The sequence below is a fragment of the Anolis sagrei genome, chromosome 2 (genome assembly GCF_037176765.1).
Source record: "Anolis sagrei isolate rAnoSag1 chromosome 2, rAnoSag1.mat, whole genome shotgun sequence".
In the NCBI taxonomy this organism is placed as follows: domain Eukaryota; kingdom Metazoa; phylum Chordata; class Lepidosauria; order Squamata; family Dactyloidae; genus Anolis; species Anolis sagrei.
In genome coordinates, this window is record NC_090022.1 from 274,943,727 (window position 1) to 274,963,035 (window position 19,309).

A 19,309-nucleotide genomic window follows, 5' to 3' on the forward strand; every position below is an offset into this window, starting at 1 on the left:
CTAACTAACAACTGATTATATTTACATCTTCTCATTTCGAGTGGAACTATTTAAAAAATCTTTTTCGTACATATTGCTTCCATCTATTGAGAATCATATTCCTGCACTGTGGCTGCCAGAAACATCTGGTAGGCACATAGGGTTCTGGTGATTATCTTTGTGACAAGTCACTCAAAATGTTAAAAAGAAGTTGTGAATAATCCACTACAGGGAAGACATTTTCAGAAGCATTTTCCTTGTCCTAAATGTAAAATACCAGCTCTGAGCAAATATATCCTTATAAATTTCACTTTTCATTTTCCCCACCAGCTAGTGTTAGCTGTGCTATTTTAAAATTAATGAAAACTGAAACCACATTTGAGTTGTTGATTTTAATTACAGCTCATGTAAAACTAAAAAAAAGAATTCCAAATGTAGTCTGCATTTTTATTTACAGAGAGAAAATAATGCATATTTACCCTTGATGTAGAAAAATGCAAAATGCAAAACAGACAAAGAACACTGCATCAATTTATAGCTCTTGTCCAAGAATATGGGTATTCGAATAGTGCAATCCTATACAAAAGGTTTTAGGATTACATTCTAAACGTATTTTTAAAAAATTACTGTATGATTTTAAACCAGTCCATACTCCAGGAAATAAAGCCCGACTGCTCATTGGAGGGAAGGATATTAGAGGCAAAGATGAAGTGCTTTGGCCACATAATGAGAAGACTGCAAAGCTTGGAGAAGATAATGATGCTGGGGAAAATGGAAGAAAAAAGGAAGAGGGGTCGACCAATGACAAGATGGATGGATGGTATCCTTGAAGTGACTGGCTTGACTTTGAAGGAGCTGGGGGTAGCAACCGCCAACAGGGAGCTCTGGCATGGACTGGTCCATGAGGTCATGAAGAGTTGGAAGCGACTGAACAAATAAACAACAACAACGATTTAAGACCACTCCTCAAAGTTAGAGCCAAATACTAAATGCTATGTGGGAAACCTTTGTGTGTTTAACACTAATTAGCTAATGCAATCTTCCTTGTTCCTAATAACTGCCATGTGGCATTTACTGGTGAGTCAACCAGATGATCTGTCACCTCATTCCCCAATACATTTATTATTCTATGCCTTTAAGTACTTTCTGAGTTGTTGTGACCCTAAGGCAAAGCTATCCATGGGCTTTCTTGACAAAATGTGTTGAGAGGTGGGTTGCTCTTGCCTTCCTCTAAGGCTGAGAGAATGGCAATTCCAAGATTACCCAGTGGATTTCATATCTGAATAGAGATTAAAAAATCTGGTCTCCTAAGGCCCAGTCCAATACAGCAACCACTACACCACATTTCTGAAGTTGCATTCTAATCCTAAATAGGAAGAAATTTGGAGTTCTTAATACCTGACTGGGTTTTTTTTTGAGGTGACCATTACATGCCCCTGAAACTCACACTCAGATACAACCCTAGCATTTATATCCAGTTCTGCCTTAATCTTTTGCTTGGAATAGTACATATCTTCTATCCTTGTGTGCCCTTCTCCAGTGCTATGCAACTGATTGTCCTCACACTAGTGTCACTTCATGAAACATTAGATGCTGGACCACAACAAATTTCCAAGAAAGAAAGAGGTGTAGCCTATGGATACAAAGAGGAGGGAAGGGGGTTTGCTTGTCTGTGGCATCATTATCTTAAGGAGCACTTTTTTACTCTATTCAGAACTAGCTATTTCAGTGCTTAGAAAGCTACTTTTAAATATAATGCATTTCATTAAATGATCCATAACATAGAAGTTGAAGAATTATGCAATTACTCCCAGATCATCATTCTACTATTACACAGTTTAAGGACCGGGACAACCGTAGGGAGACCAAGGTGCTTGTTTATAAAGCTATTGTCCTCCCAACCCTGCTATACACCTGTAAAACGTGGACTATCTACAGACGTCATACTCAACTCCTGGAATGATTCCATCAGAGTTGTCTCCAAAAAATCCTGCAAATCTCTTGGGAAGACAGGCGGACAAATGTCAGTGTGCTGGAAGAAGCAAAGACCACCAGCACTGAAGCAATGTTACTATGCTATCAACTCCTCTAAACTGGCCACATTGTCCGAATGCCCGATTACCATCTCCCAAAGCTACTATACAGTTACTATACTTCCAACTCAAGAATGGAAAATGTAACGTTGGTAGACAGGAAAAGAGATTTTAAAATGGTCTTAAAATCAACCTTTAAAAACTGTGGGATACTGGGAATCCCTGGCCCTTGAGCACTCTAACTGGAGGTCAGCTGTGACCAGAAGTGCTGCAGAATTTGAAAAGGCATGAAGGGAGGGTGAAAGGGAGAAATGTGCCAAGAGGAAGGCACGTCAAGACAATCCTGACCAGGACCACTTTCCACATGGAAAGCAATGTCCTCACTGCAGGAGAACATGCAGATTAAGAATAGGGCTCCACGGCTACTTACGAACCCAATCCCAAGACAGTAGACTTGGAGGACCATCATCCTCTGGCTATGAGGGATCATCTAAGCAAGTAACTACATAGTTAATAGTTATGGATGGCTGCAGCATATCCTTATATTTATTGATCTAAAACAGGATTAGAAACTGTGTTACCCACATCTCCCATGTGGCCCATAAATGTCCTAGTGTAGCCTTTAGCACAAACTGAAAAACAAAGGTAGCCTAAAGGCACTTAAGTTGGTTGGGAGTCCTTTCCCCAGTTTATGATTATTCTATTCATGGCTGATCTTGTACCAAAATCTAGAATGCAATTTAATAGCCTAAAGGTATTTAAAGGCAATTAAGTTGAGAAGATTCAGTGTAAGCACATAGATGAGCTAGCCTAATATTTGCTGGTGATTTGTTTGTTGTTTTGACAAGTGTTAAGGAAGACTGAACAGATCTTTTTTGCTTTAGATTGGGGAAATATAAGAACCTCAAATATAAGAGTTAAGTTCAGTCTAATGTATACGATGCTTAATATGAAACAATTTAGTCATTTGTGTTACCTGTAGAAATTCGGTGAAAAATCACTGGAATTGGCTCTGTTGTAACTAATACATCTTCATCATTATCTGAACTGGACACGTAGGTATTGTCTGTAATGGGGAGAAGAACAATATTCAGTGTACATATGAGGACTAAATGCAAACTCCATAAGGACTCCCCAGTCACACATTACAAAAGGAGAAGGGGAAGGGGGAAGGAAAATTAATTTCTCTATTTTAGGATGAAATAGTTTATAACTGCTCATCTCTTCTGCGTGGCTGGGAGTCCCTTCCACAGTTTATGATTATTCTATTCATAGCTGATCTTGAACTGAAATCTAGAATGCAATTAAATTTTTATGGGAATGACAGAATCAGACTTATGCAAACACACAGTTCTGCAAACCTTTGTACAGACCAGAAAACTCACAGCAACCCAAACCTTTGTACTTTATCAGAACTCACACAAGGAGTCATTGGTTAGCTACTTCCTTGTTCAAGAGGTGTCTCTGCTCTCCACTACATACTGAGGAAATGCAGATCTATCTCCTAATGAGCCAAGACAACCATAGATTTGCCTAAAAAGGTCCAACAAGCTCTAACAACAAGCTCCAACAAATACCAGAAGATTCTAGCACTGTTCTTGGCTCTGCTGGGTGCCTCTCTCCTCCTTCCTAAGCCCAAGAGCCAGGGCAAGTACACTTCTAGAGCTTTTCATTCTGCTCGCCTGATACAGGATTTCAGTCTATGAAAAATACTCTTGAAAAATACTGCTTGAGGACTGAGGTACACTCGAAGAGTGTAGGAAAGATCTTCTGTGTTGTGGCACCATGGCCAAGCCATAACGCATGCTCACCTTGACACCAGGTTAAAGTACAGCTTTTAGGAACTAATACTTTTATCTAATTTGTTCATGTACATGGTTTACACGGTTTCTGTATTTTTATGTCATTATATAGTTTAATATGATTTTGACTGTGCATTATTTTTTTGCCATTTTTTGATTTCATATTTCAAAATTGATTTTATTCTATTGTGCTTTTAGGCTTTTAGATAAAGGTCAGCATACAAATATTTTAATGTTTATGTTCTTCAAATCTCATGCTGAAGACAAATAAATATATTGACTCATACCCCATGAATTGCATAGAGTTTTCTTAGGCAAAAAATACGCAGAGATGGTTTGTTACTGTCTTCCTCCAAAATACAGAAGACCTCATAACTGTGCAACACGCAACTGCAATTTTACTTACCCACAACTGGGAAAAATGATTTCTCTAGGAATTTACTTTGTCTTCCAGAAATGTACTAGGTCCTCCAGGTGATTCTATAGTATGCTTCTACCAGAAGTTAGCTTCCACCAGAAGCTAACTTCCACTTCCACCAGAAGGTAGCATAAAATTGCATTGGAGGATATAGCAAATTACTAGAGGATACCTCTCTAGGAATCTCTAGGTCTTCCAATGCAATTGTATGGTATACTGGGACCAAACGTAAGCTAATTTAATGGTGTTCAGTTGTCTCCACTGTTTTAGGCAATTGTGGTTCAGCCAGGAAACCAATCCTTGTGGATATGTTTTTTTTTTTTTACTGTATTACCTTACTGCATTACTTGGTATTCCTTGGAGTGTTTAACATCCAAGTACTATCAGGACTGTCTGCTTAACTTTCAAGATCAGGTGCCTCTGGATGTTTGGGTATTTGTGTTAATATTTTAATAACTAAAAGAAACAATAGAACAACCTATTGCTAGTTTTTGCAAGCATCTGTCTTTTTCAGCAGTAGAAATTATTGATAGAGGGAAGGACTATTCTCTCATAGGGTTCAAAATCCTTCATTAATAGGGAGGCATCCCGAATTCAAAGAAAAAAGCAGGTAACAAGCAAATATGAATATTAACTGGCATCAATGAAGGTGTGCCCAGAGAGGCAGCTGCATGGAGTAAGAGTCAAAAGGCCAAACAGTCAAAACGCCTTTTTCTTTTCTCTGACTGATATGCAGTAAAAGCATACTCAATAACCCATTTTATAGATTTAGGCTGCAATCCATAACCCACTTAGCTGTGGCTATATACTATATTTTACCCCCTGTTCATTGATTTCCAGTCCCATTTGGAAACTTGAAAATGCTTTTTCTAAGCCCATTTCTCTTCAATCTGGCAGCCAGTTATTTGCTTAACCCCTCCGCAGGATATATTGAAACTTAAAACAAAGGTACCTATTATTTTTTGTTTACTTCATCTTCTCTCTGGGAGAGCATGACCTGATAGCTGGCAAACAGCCCTGACCAATTCCCTTGAATGTGGTGTTCTGTCCTTCCTGACCTAACTAAATGTCCGAGCCTCTCAACAGAAGTCCATTACTGATGGCAAATAGGAAAGAGGTTTGGGTCTCAGAAACTCTCTTGCTAGTTAATAAAGTTAGACAAGTGATTAGCATAAAGACAGAAATGTTTCTGCAAACTAGATTTGTTGGCCAGCATTACCTTGCCCACTTATTCATTGGAACATGCTCCGTACACTGTAATGACTCCTAAAGGAGTCATAGTGCTATGTTGTATTGATTCTCAGTAATGGAACTTTTTAGTCTCCAGACTGTGTACCTCAAGCTTTCCTTTTCCTGGAGTACAGGCCTCTTTTCTTTGTATCACTCTCATAAAGATTTATTTTCTGAAATTTGTACAAACTTAATATTAAACTACTAGCCTGCTTCTGATATAATTTTCCCTGCTTTGTCTTGACTGAGTTGTTGGGCTTGCAACATTATGTCAGAAGCAGACCAGCAATACAATTATTATTATTATTATTATTATTGTTGTTGTTGTTGTTGTTGTTGTTATTATTATTATTATTATTATTATTATTATTATTATTTCTTACCCACCTCTTCTCATGGCTCAAGGAGGGTTACAGAATAATTAAAACAAATAAACATTGCAAAATATCACAAATACATATATTAAAATATATTTATTTAAAATATACATTAAAATACAATATAACATTAGGTTTGAACAAATTTCAGAAAAGAAATCAGTTTAAATTCTTGAGACTAGCTCTTGTCGAATTATAGCATAGAAACACAAATTTTGGAGAAAAATTGAATGATAATTCCAAAATTCTTCCCAGTCAGCATTAACACCAGGTATTCCAAGAACTGTAGTCTAAAACATAAGTTTCTCAAGCTCTGGGTATATGTCAGCCTGATGCTTTAGATGCTTTGAACAACATCTCTTATCCTCAGCAAGGAAGATGCTGTTAAAAAATCCTTTTGCCTTACTCATGATTCATCATTAATAAATCCCAAGGGCTCACCTCTCTCTCCTCCCCTATCTTTTGTGAGTCACAAGACATGGAAGGAGCATGACGGAGCCCCGAGCATAAGGCATGGTTGTCCCCATCATAGGCAATGACACTAGAGGAGAGGGGTGGCAGTTGGATTCATGCCAGCATAGCCAAACTTAGTTTGACACAGCTGGCAATAGAGATGTCTTGCCACTGGCTAGATGGCTCGGGGCTACAAAGCAGGGCAGAACCAGCATTTCAGACGATAGTCTGCTTTATTTGTCAGTGTAGAAATCCCCTCAGTTAGCAGGAACTGTAAGTAAGCTGAGGAGAAAGAGAAAAGCTGGAGGAGGAGGAAATAGCTGGGGGCGCATCTAGGCAGCCCTTTAAAAGTGGGAACTCTCACATTTCAAAGCGGGGTGTCCAAATAATGTACCACAGAAAAAGTGATTGCATTCAAAAGAAAGCAGGAAAACCCTACTTTGTAACGAATGAATTTGTTAGTGGGTTTGTTCCGGGCCTTCTTGAACCCACTATTTCTGCTGTCTGGACTGCTCTCTCAGAAGTTCTGGTCTTCTGAAGGGGCCGTCCAACAGCTGTCTCTCATTTTCTGGGCTGAATCAGACCCAGGAAACACGAGAGGGCACCCTCCAATTCCCCTTTTAAAAATAAAAGAGCTTACCTGGCCTCCATTATTGTGGTACCAGAGCTCTCCTGGCATGTAGAAATGATGTGCCAGGAGAAGGGGGGCAGGAACAATTTTCCTCCTCCCCCCTTTCTCCTGGAGTACCAGGAGAGTTCAGGAACCATGCTAATGGAGGCCGGGTATGCTCTTTCATTTTTAAAAGAGGGTTTTGTTGGGGGAGGGGGAAGGAGAGCGGGCTGTCTCCCTGTTCTCCAGGTAGGTACTGGGAGAACATGTAGACAGTACACGTGGAAAGCATGAGCTTCTTTGGTAGCATCCAAACTATAGTACCCCCCAACCCGGTTTTTTAAAACCCGGGTTAAAGTGGACTTTACCACTTTGTGGAACCACCCTGGGACATTAAAAAAATTGTTGAAAAAGTGAGACAACATAGGATTAACTGGAAATGTTTCTGCCAGACCAAGGCACTTGGAGGATATGGGCAGAGCATGCCCTTTTTCCAGCAGTATAAAAGTTCAGTGTTCCTAAATGGACACTGATTTCTGCTTTTGTTCACAGTGCAAATTTATAGGGAATCCTGCATCTATGGGACCTTCCACACAGCTATATAACCCAGAATATCAAGGTAGAAAATTCCACAATATCTGCTTTGAATTTGGTTATCTGAGTCCACACTGTCATCCATTCCAGTTCAAAGCAGATAATGTGGGATTTTATTCAGCTGTGTGGAAGGGACCTATATCCCCTTCATTCCAACAATGAAAGATACCAACTGAAACTCCACCTTTCTCTGTCACTATCAGGTGGAAAGCATAGCAATCTGTTAGCCATATTGATGATCAGATAAATCACCGTGATGGAAATAGAAACCATTGTATGCAAATATACATAACTCTTGCCAAGAATCAGTGTTGGTCTTCTGGGTTTTGGAGTCTTTACAATACAATGTTTTTATGTGTTTTCAGGTGAACTATAAATCATTCTTCCACATTTAATGGGGTGAAGAGCACAGGACCCTTATGAAACTGGAAAAGCAACAAGCAAAAAAAAAAACACTTTTTAAAACCTGAGTGAACATCTCTATAGGTATCTCTAGGTCCTCCACTGTGAAACTATGGTCAACTCACAATAGAATTGTTCTGGAGGACCTATTCATGCTTAGTCGTTCCTTCTTGAAATCTCTAGATGACTCTATAATTAACTTCCCCTGGAAGTGGACCACAGATTTACAATGGATGACCTAGGGGGGATCCAGGCAGGCCTTTATTCCAGGAGAATCTGCATTTTAAAAACACAGATCTTCCTGGGAGTCTGTTCACACCACCTCCCACCCCAGAAAGCACAAACTTTCTGGGGTGAGTGTCCAGATGCTCTCATTGAACTGGCCCATGCAATCATCTGGAAGCCCTCCCCCCTCCCCCGAAGCCCCCAGAACCCTTTGAAAATTAAAATAAACTTACCCGACCTCCAGTACACTTTTGGATCAGCTCTCCCGGTGCACAGAAATGACATACCAGGAGAGCAGGAGGGAGCGATTTTCCTCCTCCCCTCCCATTTTCCTGGTGCGTCATTTCTACAGGCCAGAAGAGCTACTCCAAGTGTGTACTGGAGGCCGGGTAAGTTTTCTTTACTTTTCAAAAGGGTTTGGGGGGAGGGTATTCCCACAGTGTTCCAGACTTATTTAGTCTGGAAAACTGTGGGAATGGTGTCTGGACTGCAGTCCAGACACCAGAAATAGTTGCTTTATCCCATGCCTTCCAAGAAGGTGCAGAATAAATCCACTATCTAATTAATTCGCTACAAACCAAGGTTTTCCTGGTTTGTAGCGAATTAATTCAGGGCTGTCCAGAACGTTGACTGGACAGCCCCTTCTTTATTGCAGGAGTTACCTTAATAAAGGTAATGTCTGGATGGGCCCCTAGAGATGCCTAGGGATAACATATTAATTAAACTGGTGAATAACCACATCTACAAAAATAAAATCTTCAGGTGTGGAGGGTTGACTGTCCAGTAGAATAGATTCTAATGCAACATAATCTAAACCAGATTGCTCTTCCTTATTTCATCCCAGGACATCATGGAAATGTTACTTTCAACATCTAGTAAGGTCACTCTCTTTCCCCCATCTTACAGTCTTTGTGTTTATTTTAGTTTTTGCCATTCCTAATGAAGATATTTTGGAGATTTTGCACACCATTTTATCTCATGGGGGTTGGTCTAATAACACTGTTGCACTACTATTGTGCTTTGGATTATCTCTCAACAGACAAAAAATGTCTTTGCTTTTTGAATGACATGAAGACACTCTGTTTAGTTTAAAAAATGATCAGAGATTGAGCTCTTTTAGTTAACATTGTCAGTAGAGCACCACATCAATGAAGACTGCAGGCTGAGAAAAATCTCTCTCTTACCCACCCACACACCACATTCCTCCTTCTATGAATTGGATTCTTTCATTCCCAGCCTGCTTACAAAATGAAGGCCCAAAAAGCAGAAGTAAGTAAAGGAAGCAAATGAAATTGCTAATGAAATGTGATTAGCACAAAGGTGAAACAGGGTGCAATAATGGAGTTTCAAATGCTTTTCGCTGAATCCTTTTTTTTAAAAAAAAAATGGCAACAGTACATGGAAAGTAGCACTTTACCTGGATAATCCTCAGAGACGTGCACTGAATAGGATATGCTGTTTAAAAGAAAAGAGAAAAAAAGATAAGGGAGGGCGTAAGAGAAGCTGAAGAATAATTGCACTGAACTTGTCCATAGTTATTTATAGTTTTCTGACAGTTCTGTAAGACAGCCACTTTGACAGCTTTCAAAACGCTTAGTGCAAATAAATAAATAACCAAATTCCAAGTTAACAGCATGAGGCACTCATCCAAAAATACAAGAGTGGAGGGGGAAGGTGGGCACTGGGCAGGAAGGCAGAAAACATAGGCTGTTGGTCTGATTCTTGGTAGTGTTTCTTACACCACTGGCTTCTCTCTGTCTCGTTTAAGATTTATTTTTATTCCTAAGGGGAAATGTATTAGGGCTACAACCTACAAATCACTTTCAAAATTCTTTCCTTGATTTATGAATTCCTTCAGGGCTCCTTGTCTAGAGTCTGCCATACGAGAACTGCTGTCTTTGGTCTCCCAGCCCCAGTGGATTTTACTCAAGAGCACCCTGTCCCTTCAGTGGCAGCCGTACTTCCTTCATTGTCTTTAGGGAGGGCTCTGCTGGTCTGCTCATTTATTGAGATTTGATAAAGTGGATGCAATTAGTTTTCCTACAAACTCTTTGCCTTATTCTATCTTTGCAAAGAAGATTTCATTTCTGTTTCTCATGAGACAATCTCCACCAAAGAACATATATGGGAGGCTGAACTACTTTTGTTTGCTTGTTTTAACTGAAAAGATTGAGAGTTTTTAAAGAATTTGCAATTTGGTATTCTTAAACCTATACAAACATGGAAGTGTGTGCTTTAGGTAAGGATCATTTTAGGGTCCTTCCACACAGCCATATAACCCAGAATATCAATGTAGAAAACCCCACAATATCTGCTTTGAACTGCGTTATCTGAGTCCACACTGCTATATTTTCCAGTTCAAAGCAGATATGGGATTTTGTTCAGCTCTGTGAAAGGGGTCTTAGGTAATGGGATGAAGACATTTTGCTCCTGAATTCTATAGTGCCAAATATCCATGGGGAATATGTTTCTGGACTTTGCACAGATACACAGAACCATAAAAAAAATAGTGAACCCTACTAGATGCAGGCGAAACAACAGGCGAAAATGCTTCTAGAACATGGCCATACAGCTTAAAAAACCTACAACAACCAGTGAACCCTATTAAAATGAAGGGCATGTTGCCCAATAATACCATAGGAAATTCTAGAGGACCCATAAAATACCCAGAGAGGCCATTAATGATTGGAAGTAATTGGAACAATGGCTTCAAACTACAAGAGAGGAGATTCCATCTGAACATTAGGAAGAACTTCCTGACTGTGAGAGCCGTTCAGCAGTGGAACTCTCTGCCCCGGAGTGTGGTGGAGGCTCCTTCTTTGGAAGCTTTTAAACAGAGGCTGGATGGCCATCTGTCAGGGGTGATTTGAATGCAATATTCCTGCTTCTTGGCAGGGGGTTGGACTGGATGGCCCATGAGGTCTCTTCCAACTCTTTGATTCTATGATTCTATGATTCTATGAAATTAAATGGTGGATACTGGCCCATGGCTAAAGGGGCCAGTATTGATTTTCTGCTTTTCTTGAGTCTCCCAGACAATAACTTTCATGGTTAGCTTTTTAGTTAGGGATCAGAGGCTGCACTGGAAAAGAGGCAAAAACATATCTAGAATAAGTAATATTCTGCGCAAACATTTCAAAATTCCACACATTACCTGTGAAACAATATTCAGCATACTTGCTTTTGACACTACTATTATTTGTCCACATTTTTTTAAAAAAAATATTTATACTTCAGCTAATATTCTGCTTTGAAACTTAAACATTTGGAACTCTACAAGAATGCTAAGAGGCTTCTTAGACCCCTTCCACACAGCTGTATAAAATCCGCATTGAACTGGATTACACGGCAGTGTGGACTCAGGTAACCCTATTCAAAGCAGATATTGTGGATTATCAACTTTGATGTTCTGGGTTATACAGCTGTGTGAAAGGGCACTACATTCTTTCTTTTTTTTGGGGGGGGGGGGGGGTTGCATTCCTATTATTTCCATCCATTCATTAATTTCAGCTTAAATTTGTTTATAGGATGTAATATCATCTTTAGCCACTAGATGCCAGACCATTTCTAACCAGGAAAAACAAAGTTTTTATTCATTTTTTCAAGAATCATAGAATCAAAGAGTTGGAAGAGACCTCATGGGCCATCCAGTCCAACCCCCTGTCAAGAAGCAGGAATATTGCATTCAAATCACCCCTGACAGATGGCCATCCAGCCTCTGTTTAAAAGCTTCCAAAGAAGAAACCTCCACCACACTCCGGGGCAAAGAGTTCCACTGCTGAACGGCTCTCACAGTCAGGAAGTTCTTCCTCATGTTCAGATGGAATCACCTTTCTTGTAGTTTGAAGCCATTGTTCCATGTCCTAGTCTCCAAGGAAGCAGAAAACAAGCTTGCTCCCTCCTCCCTGTGGCTTCCTCTCACATATTTATACATGGCTATCATATCTCAGCCTTCTCTTCTTCAGGCTAAACATGCCCAGCTCCTTAAGCCACTCCTCATAGGGCTTGTTCTCCAGACCCTTGATCATTTTAGTCGCCCTCCTCTGGACACATTCCAGCTTGTCAATATCTCTCTTGAATTGCGGTGCCCAGAATTGGACACAATATTCCAGGTGTGGTCTATCCAGAGCAGAATAGAGGGGTAGCATTACTTCCCTAGATCTAGACACTATGCTCCTATTAATGCAGGCCAAAATCCCATTGGCTTTTTTTTGCCCCCACATCACATTGTTGGCTCATGTTTAACTTGTTGTCCACGAGGACTCCAAGATCTAGAGGGACCTCTATCAATCACAATGAGCCCTTCCACACAGCCCTATACTCCAGAATATCAAGGCAGAGAATTCCACAATAACTGCTTTGAACTGGATTATCTGAGGGCCTTTCCAGGCAGGGCTTTATCCCAGGAGCATCCGCATTTAAAAAATACAGATGTTCCTTGGGCCCTGTCCACACTCACCACACTCACCACAGAAAGTGTGCACTTTCTGGGATTGGTGTCCAGATGTTGTACTGGGACTTCCCAGTACAACACTGGGACACTTAACTTCCTTCCCAGAAGCCCACCTAAACACAGTAAAAAAGCAAAAGAACTCACTCTGCCTCCATGTGATGACTGCTGGAGTTCTCTTGGAACGTACAAATGACACATCAGGAGAAAGGGGGGCAGGAGCGAGTTTCCTCCACCCCCTTTCTCCTGAAGTTCATTTGTATGTGCCAGGGGAACTCTGGCAGCCATTGCATGGAGGCAGAATAAGTTCTTTTGCTTTTTTACTCTGTTTACTGGGGCTTCAAGGGAGAGGGTGGTATTCCCACAGTTTTCCGGGCTAATTTAGCCTGGAAAATTGTGGGAATACTGTCTGGACTGCAGTATTCTGCTGTCCAGACACCAGAAGTAGTGGCTTTATCCTGTGCCTTCCAAGAAGACACAGATTAAACCGACGATCAAATCAATTTGAATTAATTCCGGGTTGCCCAGAACATTGTCTGGACAACCCTCAGCCTTCAGGGGCTGTCTAGATCCTCCACACGTCCACATGTGGGATTTTCTGCCTTTATCTAGAATATGGGTTGTGTGGAAGGCCTCAATGTTTTCTTTTTCAGGGTCCCCAAACTCTTCAAACAGTTAAGAAAGTTTCAGAGAGAAAAAACAAAAGAGAAAACACTGCTGACTTACTGGGAGGAAAGGGACTTGAGGAAGGGTTGGATGACTGCAAGGAGACAGAAAGCAAGAATACTGAGGCCCCTTCTACAGTGCTAGATAAAATCCAGATTATCTGCTTTGAACTGGATTATATGGTAGTGTAGACAAAGGTAATCCAGTTCAAATCAGATAATGTGTATTTTCTGCTTTGATAACCTTTATTATCAGACAGTGTAGCAGGCGCCTGAGAAAGACATGAAAAAGAAGAGAAATGTGATATGGAAAGAATGATAGAATGAAGGCATGAGGAAGGGATTTCTAACTTCTTCAATTCCCATTTCAAATGTTTAAAAACCTACAAAATACTATGACTCTAAACAGAGTATCACGCAGCTGCCAATGATTTTCCTGGACAAAACTTTTTTTTTATTAGAACAATGAATCCAATCAAGTGAAAGATACCCTGAATTTTTCACCATAAGCTTCAACCATGACATTTTAAATCTTTAAACAGCACACCCCATTATTAAACATTTACTCTGTTGCATCAGTATTTTATGCTTCAAACAGACATGGACATCTTGGGATATGAAAGGTTACTGCCAGTTATGTGAACATTCACGTTTCATTTGCATCTAGAGAATTGAGTGCAGATCTTGGAATTAGGACCACCACCCCAAGAATTTCTTGTCTAGCATGAACTTTTGAAAGCAGACCTTGGGAACAATTTCTAAGGCTACAATTTCCAGAATCCACCAGCCAGTTTCTTAGACATTTAATGCTAAAAATATCTTTTCCCAAACTGAATTTGAGTATAAATTGTTGGGTAGCTTCTAGGGGATGGTTACATATGGCCAATAACTGTATGTCCTCTGGAAACTCCACATACAAGTGTGAGGCAGTCTATAACCTGAGGCTATTCTGCTTCCGAGTAATGAGTTATATCTTCTCATCTACAAGACAGCCATTGGATTTATGCTGGTATTGGGTTCTACTTCTTTTTTGCAAGCTGTTTGATTTAGTGGCAAAGAAAGACAAAATATAAATTAGCTCTGTAATTATTTTATTTTAGACTTATTTTAAAGTCAAACATCTCCTCCCGTGCTCTCTGGAAGGTGAAGGCTGAGCTAGAATAACAACAGAGATAGCTGCAACCTTGGTACTCTTGTGTTTGGTAGAAAAGGCCCCTAAGTTGTTTCTTTTGCAGAGATGATCTGGAAAGGTCAATTCAGGCAGCACCATCTAACTTTTATCAGTTTTCCCATTCTGGTGCAGGATGGCAGGGATCACTACACAGAAAAATGCTGATATTACAAATTGGTTTTTTTTTTCTGGCTTCTCTATTTTTTGCTCCATCTTTCTCGCCATATAAATGATTATCTATGAAGTGCCTTTAAAAAAAATTGTGATGCTTGCTGGATCAAGCATGCCACCCCACATCCACCTACCATGGCACTTCAATCTAGATAGGACACAATAGCAAAAACAAAACAAAACAAAAACACCCTTGTTTTCTGAAAACTGGAGCAAAAATTTGAGTTTTTTTAAAATCACACTAAAATCTAAAACAAACATTGTCAAAGTGGTGGCATGCTGTGTGCTCCTACAGCACTGGAAGAGGTAAGTACAGATTTACGATTCTGGCTTTCATGGCCAGAATCACTGGATTTTTGTAAGTTTTTCAGGCTGTATATCCATGTTCCAGAAGTATTCTCTCCTGACGTTTTACCTGCATCTATGGAAGGCATCCTCAGAGGTTGTGAGGTCTGTTGGAAACTAGGAAAATTGGGTTTATATATCTGTTGGAGGTAGAAGTGAACAATTTCCCCAGGCAGTAAGAAACCATACCTTGAAACTGTTAGGCCATTAAATGCCAATCAAAGTGGCCAGTTGAAACATTCACACCTACCTCCAACAGACAAGAGTTCTTTCTCCCACCCTGGACATTCCACAGATCTATAAACCCCATTTTCCAAGTTTCCAACAGACCTCACAACATCTGAGGATGCCTGCCAAGGTGAAACTAATTGATCTATATTGAACATGTAACTTAATTACAAAAACTGTAAATAGTCATTTATATTGATTTATAGAATGACAGAGTTTGCATCATAATGCAATGTTATCTGTATGATTTTCAAAAAATAAAACCATTTTAAAAAGTAAAAAAAGGAAACTCAAACTGAACTAAAGTAATAAGAATAAGGAGGAGGAGGAACCATATGCCAGAAAAGGTAATCATTGGGAAGGATTTTAAAAAGTTAGATTGCTATTTTAAATCAATAGGTGACCCTTTTGCTAAAATCTGCAGCAGCTATTCCAGGTAATGCAAGTGGCAGAGGCTGTGAAATTGATGACACACATTCTGTCTGGCTGGAAAATGCTGACTCTTTCTGCATGGGTGCTTGTACAGCTGTTGGGTGCCACCATTTCCTATTTTTATACTAGTTCAGCCGTATTATTTAGTAGCAACATTGTGCTCACTGCCTATTTCATTGCCTATAGAAAGCTTACAGATTTTTTTTACATTAAATATTAAGCAAATGTCATAAAGTCTCCACACAGAGACACACACCATAGAAAGACATAAATTCTGCTGTTTCAGCACCATGAAACAAAGAAAGTTGCTTGCTTTCATCTCTTTTGTTTAAAGATAAGAGTCCTCTAAGCACTGTACGTTCTAAAAAACCAAAAGTAATTCCCACATTACTTCTGAATGAAGAAAGGAAGATAGACTTAAAGGGCCCAAAAGTACATAGGGATCTGATTTCTATGATTTCAGGTGCCCTATATCCACCAGAGCAGTATCCGCAATTTCATTTAACTGCACCTGACAAAGTATGTGATCTCTAGGCATGTTCTAAGTTCTCTCGGTAATTCTACGGTGTACTTTCACTGCATGCTAACCATAGAGTCATGCTGGAGAACTTACATACTGGAAGACTTAGTGAAGCAAAAAGTGGTGTCCTCTCCAAGCACTTCTTAGATCCTCCAGCATGACTCTATGGAATTCTTCCACCAGAAGTCATTTGTTCAAAAGAATTTGCCATAGTTTCATTGTTTGTTGCCAGCCTAGTAATGGGTCACCAGCTTCTTAGGGGTCTTTCTACATGAAAACCTGTTTTAAAACACAATTGGCTTCAATCCTAATCTTTTAATTCCAATCACATGCAAAACAAAATAGGAATTACACTTGCAGAGAGATTTCATTGGCCTTTTTATTGGGAGGGAATTCTTTGACTCTAGCCTCAAAGATTGTCTCCATGCAACAATTAAACAGGTTAGTTTCTCTGTGGAAGTCATTCTAGAGACAAAATGACATCAGAACTTTGGGCTACAACTCCCAGAATCTCCCAGCAAGAATAGTCACCAGGGCCTCTTCCACACAGACGAATAAAACCCCACATTATCTGTGTTGAACTGGAATGTATGGCAGCATGGACTTAGATAGTCCAGTTAAAATCAGATATTGTGGGCTTTCTGCCTTAATAATTGGGGGAGCATCTACACAGCCACGTCCACTAGGCCTGGGTAACAATGGAAAAATTTGTTTCTAAAATCGATTTGTTTTTTGGGTTTTTTTGCGTTTCGATATTTAAAAGAATTCCGAAATTTTCCTTAAAAAAAGTTCGATATTTACGAAATTTCGTAAATGGTAAAAAAATTACAAAACAATAACGAAACAATAACGAATCGATTCGTTAATGGCGGCCGCGATCGCGCAATACGCTAAAAAAACTTCTGAAGCTTCCCTCTCCCTCTGTTGTTGACTGTTGGTGTGATATTATAATTTTTTTTCACTAATTAAACAAAAAACAACTATAAAACTTGCCCCAGACATGCGGAAATAATAACGAAATGACCTCAAACCAATAACGAAACAAATACATAACGAAATACGAAGCATTTACGAAACAAATTGAAAAATTCGTTTCGTTTTTAAGTTGCTCCAGAATGGTTCGTTATCGCTTCGTTAACAAAAAAATAACGAATTTTTAACGAATTACGAATTAACGAAACAAAACCGCCCAGCCCTAACGTCCACAATAAAAAGGGGGCTGTCCAGACAACATTTGGGACAAACCCGAATTAATCCACCACAAACCAGAAAAACCCTGGTTGGTGGTGAATTAATTGACAGTGGGTTTATCCTGCACCTTCTTAGAAGGTGCGAGATAAATCCACTACTTCCGGTGTCTGTACTGCAGTCCAGACAATATTCCCATGGCTTTCCGGGCTAAATCAGCCTGAAAAACTTTGCAAATACAAACCCCATCCCCAAAAGCCTCCCCAAACAACTTTAAAAAACAAAAGAACTTATCTGACATCCATGAGATGGCTGCCGGAGTTCTCCTGACGCGTAGAAATGACATGCCAGGAGAAAGGGGGGAGGGAGGAAAATTGCTCCTGTCCTTCCTTTCTCCTGGTGTATTGTTTATACGTGCCAGGAGAGCTCCGGAAGCCACCTTATTGAGGCTGGGTAAGTTATTTTGTTTTTTAAAGCTGTTTTGGGGGGCTTTTGGGGGGAGGGTTACAGTGTCCTAGTGTTCTCCCAGAAAGTTCTGGGAGAACATCCAAACATCCACCCCAGAAAGCATATGCTTTCTGATAGGCCCCCAAGAACATCTCTGTTTTTTAAACTCAGATGTTCCTGGGATAACAGCCTGTCTGGGAAGGCACTGGGTTCTATGGCTCTGTGGAAGGGCCCTAGATTCTAGGAGTTGTAGTCCAAAAGAAGGAATTCTCCCCAGCTCTACAACAAAACCCATATCACTTCTGATTGGGAATGAGGAGAAGAATTGAAGGTGTCTCTACACAGTGGTTCCCAAGCTTTGGTCCTCCAGGTGTTTTGGACTTCAGTTCCCACAATTCCTAACAGCTGGTAAGATGGCTGGAATTTCTAGGAGATGAAGTCCAAAACAGTGGTTCCCAAGATAATCAACTTCCTAGTTTCCTCTGGCATCATATCTATTAGACCCAGAGACCTATCTTGCGTAGATTTGTCAGAGCAGATCATAATTTTCTAATGCTTTTGGCTAACAAGTGAAACTAAGACTATAATCAGCCAGGCAGTGAAACCTCTTCCTTTACTATGGTATTTCTCATAGGAACTTGGGTGCTGAGTCAAAGGGATTGGGCATTTGCATTTTTCACTAAGAATAATTGTCACAGCTAGCTTGTCCATGTGACTCAACCACAAATGATCTAAACAGCAACTATCGCTTCAACATTGATGCTTGAATTAACTCACTATGCAAATGAAGTGGTGGCAGAATCCTGCCATGCTGTTCCCTCTGCTTTGCAAAGTTTCCAGTACAGAACTAGTCCACATACATTCTGATTCTTCAGAGCTTGGAAATAACCAGTTATAAAAACCCTAGTTTCCTCGAACAGCTTCCTTTCCTGGTAGTAAAACTGTAACTATATTATATCATTACTGTAATTTAGGGTGCATCTACACAGAAGAATTAATGTAATTTGGCGCCACTTTTTACTGCTGTGCCTCAATGCTATGGAATCCTGAGAGTTGTCATTTTGCATGGTCTTTAGCCTTCTCTGCTATTTAGTGTCTCAGCAAACTACACATTCCAAGATTCAATAGAATTTATCCATAGCACCCTTATTGAAAATGAATTTCTCTTCTTTTGTGGGATAACTGTAATTTTAGGTACTTTTTGCCTATGAGATATGGTCTCACTTCATAGCAGAAAAGTGATATTACATGGCTCAACTGCTGACCTGCACTGAGCTTCATACTGAAAAAAGAATTTTCTTTGAGAAATGCAAAGTTAAAGGCTTTTCACTTTGAAAAAAAATAACCATAATAATAACAAAATACATAGGGGCCTTAAAATTATCATTATAACAACTTTATAAAGTATAAGTCTACCAATGTGAGTAAAAAAATTACCCCCAAACCTGCGTCTGGTTATCTATGGTTCAGTGTAAATACTGTACCTTTACTCTTATCAAAAAAGGAACCATCTCTGAATAGAGTGACAAAAAGTGATGTTTTAATCCATCCTGGAAGAACCTATCAGGA

At 39.7% G+C, this 19,309-nt stretch overlaps 1 protein-coding gene across 2 annotated transcripts in view; it reads right to left on the reverse strand.

Annotated features, from left to right (window-relative positions):
- The window catches only part of PARP8 (poly(ADP-ribose) polymerase family member 8), a 204,734-nt gene that overhangs the window by 80,502 nt on the left and 104,923 nt on the right, over positions 1–19,309 (reverse strand). For both annotated transcript variants that reach the window (XM_060761469.2, XM_060761468.2), the window contains exons 3-4: positions 9,541–9,578; positions 2,989–3,078 (exon numbers count right to left, since the gene is read on the reverse strand). In XM_060761469.2, the coding sequence (XP_060617452.1) occupies positions 2,989–3,078; positions 9,541–9,578 (128 nt within the window). The remainder of the gene's footprint in view (positions 1–2,988; positions 3,079–9,540; positions 9,579–19,309) is intronic.